General features: G+C 41.9%; 1 protein-coding gene across 2 annotated transcripts in view; it reads left to right on the top strand.

Annotated features, from left to right (window-relative positions):
* The window catches only part of LOC139749506 (centrosomal protein of 104 kDa), a 467215-nt gene that overhangs the window by 405329 nt on the left and 43905 nt on the right, over positions 1 to 17981 (top strand). For both annotated transcript variants that reach the window (XM_071663445.1, XM_071663446.1), the window contains 2 exons: positions 2936 to 3033; positions 3952 to 4140. In XM_071663445.1, the coding sequence (XP_071519546.1) occupies positions 2936 to 3033; positions 3952 to 4140 (287 nt within the window). The remainder of the gene's footprint in view (positions 1 to 2935; positions 3034 to 3951; positions 4141 to 17981) is intronic.

Here is a 17981-nt window from a genome sequence, read left to right as displayed (position 1 = left end):
GAGCAAAATATTTGTTATTTCCATGTATCAATAACCTTGGAGTCATCTTTGCTTGTAATGATTTTTGTTATTTTAGGCAACAAGGATATGTTTATCATATAATTTGTGTATTAGTGTCGATTGTTATCACTTTCATCCTTCATTTTAACATGGAAACGGAGGTGTTAGTCCTCGACTCATCATTACACATGAATCTTTTCTATGAATTGAAATTTAAAGAGAAACTCTTGAATTAGTGAACTTTTCATACATTTTCTAGATTCTAGAGTACCATGAATTATGAACAATTTTATACTTTTAGATTTGCCTTATGAGGATAAAATATCGAGATATAATCGTCATATTTTTCGAAAGATATATCGAGATATTTTGCGAACGATGTATCGAGATATTTGCGAAAGATATATCGTGATATATTGCGAACGATATATCGTGATATTTTGCGAACGATATTTCGGGATACTTTACGCACATATTGTTGCACATTTTTCTTCCTGTCGATTACAGATCTACCAACATTTCACATTCTTCTTTATTAATCATGCTACTTCATGATTTTTCATAGGCCCATTTCTATAAGTTTTGTTTTTTGTGTGTGTGAATTTGTCCCACTTCTTATCTTTCATATTTCCCAATTCCGTCTGAGCAGGATTTACCCACATTTCTATTCTTCATGTATGTATGCGTTAGGTGTGACAGAATTAACCAAATCTTTCTTTTTGTCCGAAATATGTGTCTCATATATGTGACTTGTGCCTCACACATATTAATGTAAGCAGACATCTTCAACACTCACGTCGAATTTTTGCTGGTAATAGCTTTTGGTAATTATTGTGTTAATTCTTTACATCTTTACACTGTATGTCACCATTCATAATGAACTCCTAGAAGTCCTCTTATGGACACAATGAATGGTTTATTTGATTCATCGTAAAAGCACATCCAATGATGTAACTTCTTTGTAATTAGGCTACTAATGATATGATGAGTAGCACCGTTTAAGACCGATTAAACCTATTGAAGAAACTGGTTTGATCCTCTTTATAATACTGATTATTCCTAGGATAAGGGACACTGATTATCTCCACCTTTAAAACAGAGTGATTCCCTTTAATATACTCATCAGGCCGGTTAAAGTTATTGATGACATGTTTAAAACTGAATAACATCTTTTCAAGAAATACTATTTTGTATTTAAGAATCGGTGAATATGGCCTGTTTAACACCTGAGTTATACCGAAGATCAAGATTGATTGACCATTTTTTTTAGTAACTAATCTTCTGTTTATGAAAATGATCAGCCTGTTTAAGACACTCGTAAACGAACTGTTAAAGACGCTGATTAATCACCTGTTTTAAGTCACTGACTAACGCCCTATTTAAGAGGCAGGTTAATCCTCTGTTGTACACACTGGTTAACACTCTAAGAAACTAATGTACCTGTTCAGTGTGGAATAACCCCCCTCTGCTGAAGACAGCTATTAACCCCCATCTAAAGGTTCCAATAAACAGCCTCTAAAAAAAAAAAGCCAATATCCTGTTCAAGACTTGTTAGCGCTCTCTTTAAGACAGTTTAATGACCAGGTTAAACTTGCTAACCCCGTGTTGCGTAGTATGAATAATCGGCTGTATAGAGCACCAGAAATGACCAAAAGTGTAGTTATGACACCTTGAATAATTTGTAAGGGCTGCATGGACTTCCACATGAAGTTCCTGAATAGCCTATTTAAAAGGCATCTGGAATAACCTGTTTTCAAGGTAGAGTGAATAAGTATTTTAGAAGGCATAAAAGATAAGACATTCAATAATACATAAAAACAGTAACCTACCCCTAACTGTAATGTACTATAAATAATTACGTATTTAGTTTCCATTGAATAACTTCCTTTTATAATGTTTTCAATAACATCATTATTTGATGTGTATATTCCCATATGAAGACACGTCCAAATCTCCTTTATAAGGTCTTGACTTCGGTGTCCCTCTTAAGTTCAATCTCCCTTTCAAGTTCAGCCTCCCTCTTAAGCTTAGTGTACCTCTCTAACAGTACCATAACTTCCTTACTTTTAACACTGTGAGCATGATGGTACAGTCCTAAGTTTCAATATTAACTCCGTGAGCATGATGGTACAATCCTAAGCTTCACTATTAACACAGTAAACATGATGGTGCAACCTAGGTTCATTATTGACACTGAGCCTGATGATACATTCCTAAGCTTCACTATTAACACAGTGAGCATGGTGGTACAATCCCAGGCTTCACTATTAACACAGTGAGCATGACGGTACAAGCCAAGGATGAGATTGCCCTGACCTTTCAGGGTTATGTCAAAGATGAGGCCTACGCAGTACATTTGGGTCTTATTGCCCTGCTCACGGGTTGTCCCGTCGTGCTCAAGGGTCGCACTATGATGTCGGAAGATGTTGAGAATCTGTAGACAATAGGAAATATGACGTGAAATATGACTCAGTGAGCGGAATAGTAAATAACATTTTTAAGAGGACAGTTTTCTTTTACTGAAACTGTTGGTTAACCTCCGTAAGACCTTGTGAATGAAGTAACTGTAGGAAGTGTTCCTCCAGTTGACGATAGACTGAGTAATGCTCGTGGTTGACGTATTAACTTCCCAGTTTAGGTTGGGCATTAATGTCCACACGAACCAGTGTGGTGATCCTAATGTTGAAATACCCAGACCACCGTGGCTGACCGTGCAGATCAAAACCTAAGCAGTAACACCCCACGCCCCTACCCCCTTCCTCAAGACGCATTTTTAAGACTCCAGGTTGAAATCCCCTTATCCCCACCCACACACACACACACTACACATTACAGCGGGTATGAGACATCCAGACACACCTACACTGGTGCCCAACTGATGTACTTAACGTTTTGTGCTTGTTCCGGTCTCACCTTCTACTTGCTGCTCCCCCAGCGTGAGGTGGTCACCCCTAGGAGCCGACCCTCACCCCCAAGGGCAGGTCCCTCGCACCCCACCAGCACCGCCGTAGCCACGCCTACCCACCACTCCAGGTCAGTCTCGCTTCATGTAAGGCTAAGTCTTGCCACATGTATCACGAGATATGTCTTGCCACATGTATCACAGGTATAGGCTCGCTCCATATACAATTAGGTATAGTAAGACTTGCCACATGTATGAGTGGGCATAGTCTTGCCATATGTAATACGTGGATTATTTCAGTGGCCCTGATGATGTTTCTTTATCATGGTCATTTGTATACAAATTGTTTGGACTGGGTGTCATGCACAGGTTTGTTGGCTGTTAGGACAATTTGTCAGATTCAGGTTTATTGACCTAGGACAAGTGTCGTACAAAGGTTTATTGGCTGTTAGGACAAGTTGTCATAGACAGGTTTATTGACCATTAGGACAAGTTGTCATACCCAGGTTTATTGATTGTTGGGGCAAGTTGTTATAAACAGAATTGTTGACTGTTAGGTCTAGGTGTTATACAGAGGTTTATGGACTTAGTACTAGGTGTCATACACAGGTTTGACTGTTAGGACATGTTATACAGAGGTTTATGGACTTAGTACTAGGTGTCATACACAGGTTTGATTGTTAGGACAAGTTGTCTTTAGACTAGGTGTCACCCGGGCTTATTGACTTAGGACAGGTTGTCATTCTCAGGTTTATTAACTGTTAGGATAATATGTTAGGATAATATTGACATTTAGGTTAATATACACAGGTTTATTGACTTTGGACAAGCTGTCATATTCAGGACTGTTAGCACAGGATGCTCATTACAGACAGCTTCTGAACTGTATGAAAATGTATATTATCTCAGAAAGTTTATTATAAATCTTTAAGTAAGAGTCATGGACATCCTACACATTTTAGCCCTAGCCCCATCCTCTTTCCTCTACTCCCCAACTCCCCTTACCTTGTGAGGTGTGTTGTCTTAATGTGATTTGTGTCCCATGGCAGCACGTGCAGTAGCAGTAGCAGCGGTGTGAGCACGGGTGGGAGTAGCCTGACCAATGGTACTGTGCCACACATCAGTATCACGCCAGATGAGGCTGAGGTGAGGGAACGGGCACTTTCCAGGCTCAACGGCTCCAGACTCGACCTCAGAACAATGGAGGGTGATCTCTCCCCAAGTGACACAGAGGACAAGTGAGTACCTGCTTGGGAATGTTGGAGGTAGTTGAGGTGTAGCAAGGGATGTTAGGAGTGATTATAAAAGGGAGTGGTTTAGGGAGGAACTATAGAAGGGAGGAGGAAGAGGATGTTTTGGAAATGGGATATACAATAAATGGAATGGGAAATTAGGAATGAGGAGAGATAGACTGTTAATTAGGGAGCAATTGGAATGTGATTAGGAATGGGGATTCAGGAAAAGATTGGCTTGCAAGTGTAGGGGAAAGTAGAGGGAAAATGGAAAATGGAGGTATGTATAGTCATTTGATTATTTAGATTATATTTGTAAGGTTGAAGAGAATAAGGAAGACCATCCTTGTGTCGTGCAAGAAAGTTAGGGACCATGTAATAGAAAGTGGCTTTGACTGAATTTTGGTTAAGTTTTGTTGTTCAGGATGTACTGGTGGTAGGTTGAAGTTTGCTGAAGCACTGTTGTTTATAGGAGTTACAGTATGTTGAATACTGGTATTTGTAGCTAAGGTAATGCATGTCTTAGTTGAAGAGATTCTCACACATCTTGGTTCTTACCATAGATATACACCTAAGTACTGCAGGAACCATTTTCTTCTTACAGTAATTGTTTTCCCCTGAATTGGAATCCTTTTGATAGTTCTCAAAATGAGAACTGGCACAAGTATTTTTCTTTCAATGAAAAGAAGAGACCCAGGATAGGAGCATTTTGGGTATTGATTACAGGGTTCCTTGTTAAGGATGTTTGTCATTAAAATACTCTGCCAGATCCTCTCTAGGGAATGTAAAGAAAAAGATTACCAGTTTTATTGAAACAGTTTAACTAAAGGCAAGAAATAGCTAGCTAGCAATAAGTGAAAAATAAATGTGTTTCTGTGTGTAATGTTCATGATATATATTATAATGAAAGGGTAAGAGAAATGTGTGTAAATAAAGCGTGTGGTTGAGAGAGCAGAGAGGTTGTATTGAAATGGTTTAGACATATAGAGACAGTGAGCAAGGAAAGATTGACAAAGAGGATATATGTGTGTACATGTGTGTGTATGGGCATTTATGTATATACATGTTTATGTGGGTGGGTTGGGATATTTCGTGTGTGGTGGGGTGGCGACGGGAATGGATGAAGGTAGCAAGTATGGATATGTATATGTATATGTGAATTTATGTATATACATGTGTATGTGGGTTGGTTGGGTCATTTCTCGTCTGTTCCCTTGCCCTACCTTGCTAACGCAAGAGACTGCAGTTAAGTATGATATATATATATATATATTTATTTATTTTATATATATTTTGCTTTGTCGCTGTCTCCCGCGTTTGCGAGGTAGCGCAAGGAAACAGATGAAAGAAATGGCCCAACCCACCCCCATACACATGTATATACATACTCGTCCACACACGCAAATATACATACCTATACATCTCAATGTACACATATATATACAAACACAGACACATACATATATACCCATGCACACAATTCACACTGTCTGCCTTTATTCATTCCCATCGTCACCTCGCCACACATGGAATACCATCCCCCTCCCCCCCTCATGCGTGCGAGGTAGCGCTAGGAAAAGACAACAAAGGCCTCATTCGTTCACACTCAGTCTCTAGCTGTCATGCAATAATGCCCGAACCACAGCTCCCTTTCCACATCCAGGCCCCACACAACTTTCCATGGTTTACCCCAGACGCTTCACATGCCCTGATTCAATCCACTGACAGCACGTCAACCCCGGTATACCACATCGATCCAATTCACTCTATTCCTTGCCCGCCTTTCACCGTCCTGCATGTTCAGGCCCCGATCACTCAAAATCTTTTTCACTCCATCTTTCCACCTCCAATTTGGTCTCCCACTTCTCCTCGTTCCCTCCACCTCCGACACATATATCCTCTTGGTCAATCTTTCCTCACTCATTCTCTCCATGTGCCCAAACCATTTCAAAACACCCTCTTCTGCTCTCTTTTTATTTCCATACATCTCTCTTACCCTTACATTACTTACTCAATCAAACCACCTTACACCACACATTGTCCTCAAACATCTCATTTCCAGCACATCCACCCTCTTGCGCACAACTCTATCCATAGCCCACGCCTCGCAACCATACAACATTGTTGGAACCACTATTCCTTCAAACATACCCATTTTTGCTTTCCGAGATAATGTTCTCGACTTCCATACATTCTTCAAGGCTCCCAGGATTTTCGCCCCCTCCCCCACCCTATGATTCACTTCCGCTTCCATGGTTCCATCCGCTGCCAGATCCACTCCCAGATATCTGAAACACTTTACTTCCTCCAGTTTTTCTCCATTCAAACTTACCTCCCAATTGACTTGACCCTAAACCCTACTGTACCTAATAACCTTGCTCTTATTCACATTTACTCTTAACTTTCTTCTTTCACACACTTTACCAAACTCAGTCACCAGCTTCTGCAGTTTCTCACATGAATTCGCCACCAGCACTGTATCATCAGCGAACAACAACTGACTCACTTCCCAAGCTCTCTCATTCACAACAGACTTCATACTTGCCCCTCTTTCCAAAACTCTTGCATTCACCTCCCTAACAACCCCATCCATAAACAAATTAAACAACCATAGAGACATCACACACCCCTGCTGCAAACCTACATTCACTGAGAACCAATCACTTTCCTCTTTTCCTACACGTACACATGCCTTACATCCTCGATAAAAACTTTTCACTGCTTCTAACAACTTGCCTCCCACACCATATATTCTTAATACCTTCCACAGAGCATCTCTATCAACTCTATCATATGCCTTCTCCAGATCCATAAATGCTACATACAAATCCATTTGCTTTTCTAAGTATTTCTCACATACATTCTTCAAAGCAAACACCTGATCCACACATCCTCTACCACTTCTGAAACCACACTGCTCTTCCCCAATCTGATGCTCTGTACATGCTTTCACCCTCTCAATCAATACCCTCCCATATAATTTACCAGGAATACTCAAACTTATACCTCTATAATTTGAGCACTCACTCTTATCCCCTTTGCCTTTGTACAATGGCACTATGCACGCATTCCGCCAATCCTCAGGCACCTCACCATGAGTCATACATACATTAAATAACCTTATATATATATAAGAAGGTGTGGAAGTCGAGAACATTATCTCGTAAAGCAAAAATGGGTATGTTTGAAGGAATAGTGGTTCCAACAATGTTGTATGGTTGCGAGGGGTGGGCTATGGATAGAGTTGTGCGCAAGAGGATGGATGTGCTGGAAATGAGATGTTTGAGGACAATGTGTGGTGTGAGGTGGTTTGATCGAGTAAGTAATGTAAGGGTAAGAGAGATGTGTGGAAATAAAAAGAGCGTGGTTGAGAGAGCAGAAGAGGGTGTTTTGAAATGGTTCGGGCACATGGAGAGAATGAGTGAGGAAAGATTGACCAAGAGAATATATGTGTCGGAGGTGGAGGGAACGAGGAGAAGAGGGAGACCAAATTGGAGGTGGAAAGATGGAGTGAAAAAGATTTTGTGTGATCGGGGCCTGAACATGCAGGAGGGTGAAAGGAGGGCAAGGAATAGAGTGAATTGGAGCGATGTGGTATACCGGGGTTGACGTGCTGTCAGTGGATTGAATCAAGGCATGTGAAGCGTCTGGGGTAAACCATGGAAAGCTGTGTAGGTATGTATATTTGCGTGTGTGGACGTATGTATATACATGTGTATGGGGGTGGGTTGGGCCATTTCTTTCGTCTGTTTCCTTGCGCTACCTCGCAAACGCGGGAGACATAGACAAAGCAAAAAAAAAAAATATATATATATATATATATAGTTGATGGAGAGAGATGGGTGATTATTGGTGCATATGCACCTGGGCATGAGAAGAAAGATCATGAGAGGCAAGTGTTTTGGGAGCAGCTGAATGAGTGTGTTAGTGGTTTTGATGCACAAGACCGGGTTATAGTGATGGGTGATTTGAATGCAAAGGTGAGTAATGTGGCAGTTGAGGGAATAATTGGTATACATGGGGTGTTCAGTGTTGTAAATGGAAATGGTGAAGAGCTTGTAGATTTATGTGCTGAAAAAGGACTGGTGATTGGGAATACCTGGTTTAAAAAGCGAGATATACATAAGTATATATATGTAAGTAGGAGAGATGGCCAGAGAGTGTTATTGAATTATGTGTTAATTGACAGGCGCGCGAAAGAGAGACTTTTGGATGTTAGTGTGCCGAGAGGTGCAACTGGAGGGATGTCTGATCATTATCTTGTGGAGGCTAAGGTGAAGATTTGTATGGGTTTTCAGAAAAGAAGAATGAATGTTGGGGTGAAGAGGGTGGTGAGAGTAAGTGAGCTTGGGAAGGAGACTTGTGTGAGGAAGTACCAGGAGAGACTGAGTACAGAATGGAAAAAGGTGAGAACAATGGAAGTAAGGGGAGTGGGGGAGGAATGGGATGTATTTAGGGAATCAGTGATGGATTGCGCAAAAGATGCTTGTGGCATGAGAAGAGTGGGAGGTGGGTTGATTAGAAAGGGTAGTGAGTGGTGGGATGAAGAAGTAAGATTATTAGTAAAAGAGAAGAGAGAGGCATTTGGACGATTTTTGCAGAGAAAAAATGCAATTGAGTGGGAGATGTATAAAAGAAAGAGACAGGAGGTCAAGAGAAAGGTGCAAGAGGTGAAAAAGAGGGCAAATGAGAGTTGGGGTGAGAGAGTATCATTAAAATTTTAGGAAGAATAAAAAGATGTTCTGGAAGGAGGTAAATAAAGTGCGTAAAACAAGGGAGCAAATGGGAACTTCAGTGAAGGGCGCAAATGGGGAGGTGATAACAAGTAGTGGTGATGTAAGAAGGAGATGGAGTGAGTATTTTGAAGGTTTGTTGAATGTGTTTGATGATAGAGTGGCAGATATAGGGTGTTTTGGTCGAGGTGGTGTGCAAAGTGAGAGGGTTAGGGAAAATGATTTGGTAAACAGAGAAGAGGTAGTAAAAGCTTTGCGGAAGATGAAAGCCGGCAAGGCAGCAGGTTTGGATGGTATTGCAGTGGAATTTATTAAAAAAGGGGGTGACAGTATTGTTGACTGGTTGGTAAGGTTATTTAATGTATGTATGACTCATGGTGAGGTGCCTGAGGATTGGCGGAATGCGTGCATAGTGCCATTGTACAAAGGCAAAGGAGATAAGAGTGAGTGCTCAAATTACAGAGGTATAAGTTTGTTGAGTATTCCTGGTAAATTATATGGGAGGGTATTGATTGAGAGGGTGATGGCATGTACAGAGCATCAGATTGGGGAAGAGCAGTGTGGTTTCAGAAGTGGTAGAGGATGTGTGGATCAGGTGTTTGCTTTGAAGAATGTATGTGAGAAATACTTAGAAAAGCAAATGGATTTGTATGTAGCATTTATGGATCTGGAGAAGGCATATGATAGAGTTGATAGAGATGCTCTGTGGAAGGTATTAAGAATATATGGTGTGGGAGGCAAGTTGTTAGAAGCAATGAAAAGTTTTTATCGAGGATGTAAGGCATGTGTACGTGTAGGAAGAGAGGAAAGTGATTGGTTCTCAGTGAATGTAGGTTTGCGGCAGGGGTGTGTGATGTCTCCATGGTTGTTTAATTTGTTTATGGATGGGGTTGTTAGGGAGGTGAATGCAAGAGTTTTGGAAAGAGGGGCAAGTATGAAGTCTGTTGTGGATGAGAGAGCTTGGGAAGTGAGTCAGTTGTTGTTCGCTGATGATACAGCGCTGGTGGCTGATTCATGTGAGAAACTGCAGAAGCTGGTGACTGAGTTTGGTAAGAGTAAATGTGAATAAGAGCAAGGTTATTAGGTACAGTAGGGTTGAGGGTCAAGTCAATTGGGAGGTAAGTTTGAATGGAGAAAAACTGGAGGAAGTAAAGTGTTTTAGATATCTGGGAGTGGATCTGGCAGCGGATGGAACCATGGAAGCGGAAGTGAATCATAGGGTGGGGGAGGGGGCAAAAATCCTGGGAGCCTTGAAGAATGTGTGGAAGTCGAGAACATTATCTCAGAAAGCAAAAATGGGTATGTTTGAAGGAATAGTGGTTCCAACAATGTTGTATGGTTCCGAGGCGTGGGCTATGGATAGAGTTGTGCGCAGGAGGGTGGATGTGCTGGAAATGAGATGCTTTAGGACAATGTGTGGTGTGAGGTGGTTTGATCGAGTAAGTAATGTAAGGGTAAGAGAGATGTGTGGAAATAAAAAGAGCGTGGTTGAGAGAGCAGAAGAGGGTGTTCTGAAATGGTTTGGGCACATGGAGAGAATGAGTGAGGAAAGATTGACCAAGAGGATATATGTGTCGGAGGTGGAGGGAACGAGGAGAAGTGGGAGACCAAATTGGAGGTGGAAAGATGGAGTGAAAAAGATTTTGAGTGATCGGGTCCTGAACATGCAGGAGGGTGAAAGGAGGGCAAGGAATAGAGTGAATTGGATTGATGTGGTATACCGGGGTTGACATGCAGTCAGTGGATTGAATCAGGGCATGTGAAGCATCTGGGGTAAACCATGGAAAGTTGTGTGGGGCCTGGATGTGGAAAGGGAGCTGTGGTTTCGGGCATTATTGTATGACAGGTAGAGACTGAGTGTGAACGAATGGGGCCTTTGTTGTCTTTTCCTAGTCCTACCTCGCACACATGAGGGGGGAGGGGGATGGTATTCCATGTGTGGCGAGGTATCGATGGGAATGAATAAAGGCATACAGTGTGAATTGTGTGCATGGGTATATATGTATGTGTCTGTGTGTGTATATATATGTGTACATTGAGATGTATAGGTATGTATATTCGCGTGTGTGGACGTGAATGTATATAGATTGTGTATGGGGGTGTGTTGGGCCATTTCTTTCATCTGTTTTCTTGCCCTACCTCGCAAACGCGGGAGACAGTGACAAAGGAAAATAAATAAATAAATATATATATATATATATATATATATATATATATATATATATATATATATATATATATATATTTTTTTTTTTTTTTTTTTTTTCATACTATTCGCTATTTCCCGCGATAGCGAGGTAGCGTTAAGAACAGAGGACTGGGCCTTTGAGGGAATATCCTCACCTGGACCTCTCCTCTGTTCCTTCTTTTGGGGAAAAAAAAAAAAAAAAAAAAAAAGAGATATAAATATATATATTATATATATATATATATAATAATATATAGTATTTTTTTTTTTTTAATATACTTTGTCGCTGTCTCCGCGTTTGCGAGGTAGCGCAAGGAAACAGATGAAAGAAATGGCCCAACCCACCCCCATACACATGTATATACATACTCGTCCACACACGCAAATATACATACCTATACATCTCAATGTACACATATATATACAAACACAGACACATACATATATACCCATGCACACAATTCACACTGTCTGCCTTTATTCATTCCCATCGTCACCTCGCCACACATGGAATACCATCCCCCTCCCCCCCTCATGCGTGCGAGGTAGCGCTAGGAAAAGACAACAAAGGCCTCATTCGTTCACACTCAGTCTCTAGCTGTCATGCAATAATGCCCGAAACCACAGCTCCCTTTCCACATCCAGGCCCCACACAACTTTCCATGGTTTACCCCAGACGCTTCACATGCCCTGATTCAATCCACTGACAGCACGTCAACCCCGGTATACCACATCGATCCAATTCACTCTATTCCTTGCCCGCCTTTCACCGTCCTGCATGTTCAGGCCCCGATCACTCAAAATCTTTTTCACTCCATCTTTCCACCTCCAATTTGGTCTCCCACTTCTCATCGTTCCCTCCACCTCCGACACATATATCCTCTTGGTCAATCTTTCCTCACTCATTCTCTCCATGTGCCCAAACCATTTCAAAACACCCTCTTCTGCTCTCTTTTTATTTCCATACATCTCTCTTACCCTTACATTACTTACTCAATCAAACCACCTTACACCACACATTGTCCTCAAACATCTCATTTCCAGCACATCCACCCTCTTGCGCACAACTCTATCCATAGCCCACGCCTCGCAACCATACAACATTGTTGGAACCACTATTCCTTCAAACATACCCATTTTTGCTTTCCGAGATAATGTTCTCGACTTCCATACATTCTTCAAGGCTCCCAGGATTTTCGCCCCCTCCCCCACCCTATGATTCACTTCCGCTTCCATGGTTCCATCCGCTGCCAGATCCACTCCCAGATATCTGAAACACTTTACTTCCTCCAGTTTTTCTCCATTCAAACTTACCTCCCAATTGACTTGACCCTAAACCCTACTGTACCTAATAACATTGCTCTTATTCACATTTACTCTTAACTTTCTTCTTTCACACACTTTACCAAACTCAGTCACCAGCTTCTGCAGTTTCTCACATGAATTCGCCACCAGCACTGTATCATCAGCGAACAACAACTGACTCACTTCCCAACCTCTCTCATTCACAACAGACTTCATACTTGCCCCTCTTTCCAAAACTCTTGCATTCACCTCCCTAACAACCCCATCCATAAACAAATTAAACAACCATAGAGACATCACACACCCCTGCTGCAAACCTACATTCACTGAGAACCAATCACTTTCCTCTCTTCCTACACGTACACATGCCTTACATCCTCGATAAAAACTTTTCACTGCTTCTAACAACTTGCCTCCCACACCATATATTCTTAATACCTTCCACAGAGCATCTCTATCAACTCTATCATATGCCTTCTCCAGATCCATAAATGCTACATACAAATCCATTTGCTTTTCTAAGTATTTCTCACATACATTCTTCAAAGCAAACACCTGATCCACACATCCTCTACCACTTCTGAAACCACACTGCTCTTCCCCAATCTGATGCTCTGTACATGCTTTCACCCTCTCAATCAATACCCTCCCATATAATTTACCAGGAATACTCAAACTTATACCTCTATAATTTGAGCACTCACTCTTATCCCCTTTGCCTTTGTACAATGGCACTATGCACGCATTCCGCCAATCCTCAGGCACCTCACCATGAGTCATACATACATTAAATAACCTTATATATATATAAGAAGGTGTGGAAGTCGAGAACATTATCTCGTAAAGCAAAAATGGGTATGTTTGAAGGAATAGTGGTTCCAACAATGTTGTATGGTTGCGAGGGGTGGGCTATGGATAGAGTTGTGCGCAAGAGGATGGATGTGCTGGAAATGAGATGTTTGAGGACAATGTGTGGTGTGAGGTGGTTTGATCGAGTAAGTAATGTAAGGGTAAGAGAGATGTGTGGAAATAAAAAGAGCGTGGTTGAGAGAGCAGAAGAGGGTGTTTTGAAATGGTTCGGGCACATGGAGAGAATGAGTGAGGAAAGATTGACCAAGAGAATATATGTGTCGGAGGTGGAGGGAACGAGGAGAAGAGGGAGACCAAATTGGAGGTGGAAAGATGGAGTGAAAAAGATTTTGTGTGATCGGGGCCTGAACATGCAGGAGGGTGAAAGGAGGGCAAGGAATAGAGTGAATTGGAGCGATGTGGTATACCGGGGTTGACGTGCTGTCAGTGGATTGAATCAAGGCATGTGAAGCGTCTGGGGTAAACCATGGAAAGCTGTGTAGGTATGTATATTTGCGTGTGTGGACGTATGTATATACATGTGTATGGGGGTGGGTTGGGCCATTTCTTTCGTCTGTTTCCTTGCGCTACCTCGCAAACGCGGGAGACATAGACAAAGCAAAAAAAAAAAATATATATATATATATATATAGTTGATCGAGAGAGATGGGTGATTATTGGTGCATATGCACCTGGGCATGAGAAGAAAGATCATGAGAGGCAAGTGTTTTGGGAGCAGCTGAATGAGTGTGTTAGTGGTTTTGATGCACAAGACCGGGTTATAGTGATGGGTGATTTGAATGCAAAGGTGAGTAATGTGGCAGTTGAGGGAATAATTGGTATACATGGGGTGTTCAGTGTTGTAAATGGAAATGGTGAAGAGCTTGTAGATTTATGTGCTGAAAAAGGACTGGTGATTGGGAATACCTGGTTTAAAAAGCGAGATATACATAAGTATATATATGTAAGTAGGAGAGATGGCCAGAGAGTGTTATTGAATTATGTGTTAATTGACAGGCGCGCGAAAGAGAGACTTTTGGATGTTAGTGTGCCGAGAGGTGCAACTGGAGGGATGTCTGATCATTATCTTGTGGAGGCTAAGGTGAAGATTTGTATGGGTTTTCAGAAAAGAAGAATGTTGGGGTGAAGAGGGTGGTGAGAGTAAGTGAGCTTGGGAAGGAGACTTGTGTGAGGAAGTACCAGGAGAGACTGAGTACAGAATGGAAAAAGGTGAGAACAATGGAAGTAAGGGGAGTGGGGGAGGAATGGGATGTATTTAGGGAATCAGTGATGGATTGCGCAAAAGATGCTTGTGGCATGAGAAGAGTGGGAGGTGGGTTGATTAGAAAGGGTAGTGAGTGGTGGGATGAAGAAGTAAGATTATTAGTAAAAGAGAAGAGAGAGGCATTTGGACGATTTTTGCAGAGAAAAAATGCAATTGAGTGGGAGATGTATAAAAGAAAGAGACAGGAGGTCAAGAGAAAGGTGCAAGAGGTGAAAAAGAGGGCAAATGAGAGTTGGGGTGAGAGAGTATCATTAAAATTTTAGGAAGAATAAAAAGATGTTCTGGAAGGAGGTAAATAAAGTGCGTAAAACAAGGGAGCAAATGGGAACTTCAGTGAAGGGCGCAAATGGGGAGGTGATAACAAGTAGTGGTGATGTAAGAAGGAGATGGAGTGAGTATTTTGAAGGTTTGTTGAATGTGTTTGATGATAGAGTGGCAGATATAGGGTGTTTTGGTCGAGGTGGTGTGCAAAGTGAGAGGGTTAGGGAAAATGATTTGGTAAACAGAGAAGAGGTAGTAAAAGCTTTGCGGAAGATGAAAGCCGGCAAGGCAGCAGGTTTGGATGGTATTGCAGTGGAATTTATTAAAAAAGGGGGTGACAGTATTGTTGACTGGTTGGTAAGGTTATTTAATGTATGTATGACTCATGGTGAGGTGCCTGAGGATTGGCGGAATGCGTGCATAGTGCCATTGTACAAAGGCAAAGGAGATAAGAGTGAGTGCTCAAATTACAGAGGTATAAGTTTGTTGAGTATTCCTGGTAAATTATATGGGAGGGTATTGATTGAGAGGGTGATGGCATGTACAGAGCATCAGATTGGGGAAGAGCAGTGTGGTTTCAGAAGTGGTGGAGGATGTGTGGATCAGGTGTTTGCTTTGAAGAATGTATGTGAGAAATACTTAGAAAAGCAAATGGATTTGTATGTAGCATTTATGGATCTGGAGAAGGCATATGATAGAGTTGATAGAGATGCTCTGTGGAAGGTATTAAGAATATATGGTGTGGGAGGCAAGTTGTTAGAAGCAATGAAAAGTTTTTATCGAGGATGTAAGGCATGTGTACGTGTAGGAAGAGAGGAAAGTGATTGGTTCTCAGTGAATGTAGGTTTGCGGCAGGGGTGTGTGATGTCTCCATGGTTGTTTAATTTGTTTATGGATGGGGTTGTTAGGGAGGTGAATGCAAGAGTTTTGGAAAGAGGGGCAAGTATGAAGTCTGTTGTGGATGAGAGAGCTTGGGAAGTGAGTCAGTTGTTGTTCGCTGATGATACAGCGCTGGTGGCTGATTCATGTGAGAAACTGCAGAAGCTGGTGACTGAGTTTGGTAAGAGTAAATGTGAATAAGAGCAAGGTTATTAGGTACAGTAGGGTTGAGGGTCAAGTCAATTGGGAGGTAAGTTTGAATGGAGAAAAACTGGAGGAAGTAAAGTGTTTTAGATATCTGGGAGTGGATCTGGCAGCGGATGGAACCATGGAAGCGGAAGTGAATCATAGGGTGGGGGAGGGGGCAAAAATCCTGGGAGCCTTGAAGAATGTGTGGAAGTCGAGAACATTATCTCAGAAAGCAAAAATGGGTATGTTTGAAGGAATAGTGGTTCCAAGAATGTTGTATGGTTCCGAGGCGTGGGCTATGGATAGAGTTGTGCGCAGGAGGGTGGATGTGCTGGAAATGAGATGCTTTAGGACAATGTGTGGTGTGAGGTGGTTTGATCGAGTAAGTAATGTAAGGGTAAGAAAGATGTGTGGAAATAAAAAGAGCGTGGTTGAGAGAGCAGAAGAGGGTGTTCTGAAATGGTTTGGGCACATGGAGAGAATGAGTGAGGAAAGATTGACCAAGAGGATATATGTGTCGGAGGTGGAGGGAACGAGGAGAAGTGGGAGACCAAATTGGAGGTGGAAAGATGGAGTGAAAAAGATTTTGAGTGATCGGGGCCTGAACATGCAGGAGGGTGAAAGGAGGGCAAGGAATAGAGTGAATTGGATCGATGTGGTATACCGGGGTTGACGTGCAGTCAGTGGATTGAATCAGGGCATGTGAAGCATCTGGGGTAAACCATGGAAAGTTGTGTGGGGCCTGGATGTGGAAAGGGAGCTGTGGTTTCGGGCATTATTGCATGACAGGTAGAGACTGAGTGTGAACGAATGGGGCCTTTGTTGTCTTTTCCTAGTCCTACCTCGCACACATGAGGGGGGAGGGGGATGGTATTCCATGTGTGGCGAGGTATCGATGGGAATGAATAAAGGCATACAGTGTGAATTGTGTGCATGGGTATATATGTATGTGTCTGTGTGTGTATATATATGTGTACATTGAGATGTATAGGTATGTATATTCGCGTGTGTGGACGTGAATGTATATAGATTGTGTATGGGGGTGTGTTGGGCCATTTCTTTCATCTGTTTTCTTGCCCTACCTCGCAAACGCGGGAGACAGTGACAAAGGAAAATAAATAAATAAATATATATATATATATATATATATATATATATATATATATATATATATATATATATATATATATTTTTTTTTTTTTTTTTTTTTTCATACTATTCGCTATTTCCCGCGATAGCGAGGTAGCGTTAAGAACAGAGGACTGGGCCTTTGAGGGAATATCCTCACCTGGACCTCTCCTCTGTTCCTTCTTTTGGGGGAAAAAAAAAAAAGTTTGGTAAAGTGTGTGGAAGAAGAAAGTTGAGAGTAAATGTGAATAAGAGCAAGGTTATTAGGTACAGTAGGGGTGAGGGTCAAGTCAATTGGGAGGTGAGTTTGAATGGAGAAAAACTGGAGGAAGTGAAGTGTTTTAGATATCTGGGAGTGGATCTGTCAGCGGATGGAACCATGGAAGCGGAAGTGGATCATAGGGTGGGGGAGGGGGCGAAAATTTTGGGAGCCTTGAAAAATGTGTGGAAGTCGAGAACATTATCTCGGAAAGCAAAAATGGGTATGTTTGAGGGAATAGTGGTTCCAACAATGCTGTATGGTTGCGAGGCGTGGGCTATGGATAGAGATGTGCGCAGGAGGATGGATGTGCTGGAAATGAGATGTTTGAGGACAATGTGTGGTGTGAGGTGGTTTGAGCGAGTAAGTAACGTAAGGGTAAGAGAGATGTGTGGAAATAAAAAGAGCGTGGTTGAGAGAGCAGAAGAGGGTGTTTTGAAATGGTTTGGGCACATGGAGAGAATGAGTGAGGAGAGATTGACCAAGAGGATATATGTGTCGGAGGTGGAGGGAACGAGGAGAAGAGGGAGACCAAATTGGAGGTGGAAAGATGGAGTGAAAAAGATTTTGTGTGATCGGGGCCTGAACATGCAGGAGGGTGAAAGGAGGGCAAGAAATAGAGTGAATTGGAGTCATGTGGTATACAGGGGTTGACGTGCTGTCAGTGGATTGAAGCAAGGCATGTGAAGCGTCTGGGGTAAACCATGGAAAGCTGTGTAGGTATGTATATTTGCGTGTGTGGACGTGTGTATGTACATGTATATGGGGGGG

This window comes from Panulirus ornatus, chromosome 7 (assembly GCF_036320965.1).
Source record: "Panulirus ornatus isolate Po-2019 chromosome 7, ASM3632096v1, whole genome shotgun sequence".
Taxonomy (NCBI): domain Eukaryota; kingdom Metazoa; phylum Arthropoda; class Malacostraca; order Decapoda; family Palinuridae; genus Panulirus; species Panulirus ornatus.
Note: the sequence above shows the minus strand (reverse complement) of the source record. Positions and strands in the feature narration are given on the sequence as shown.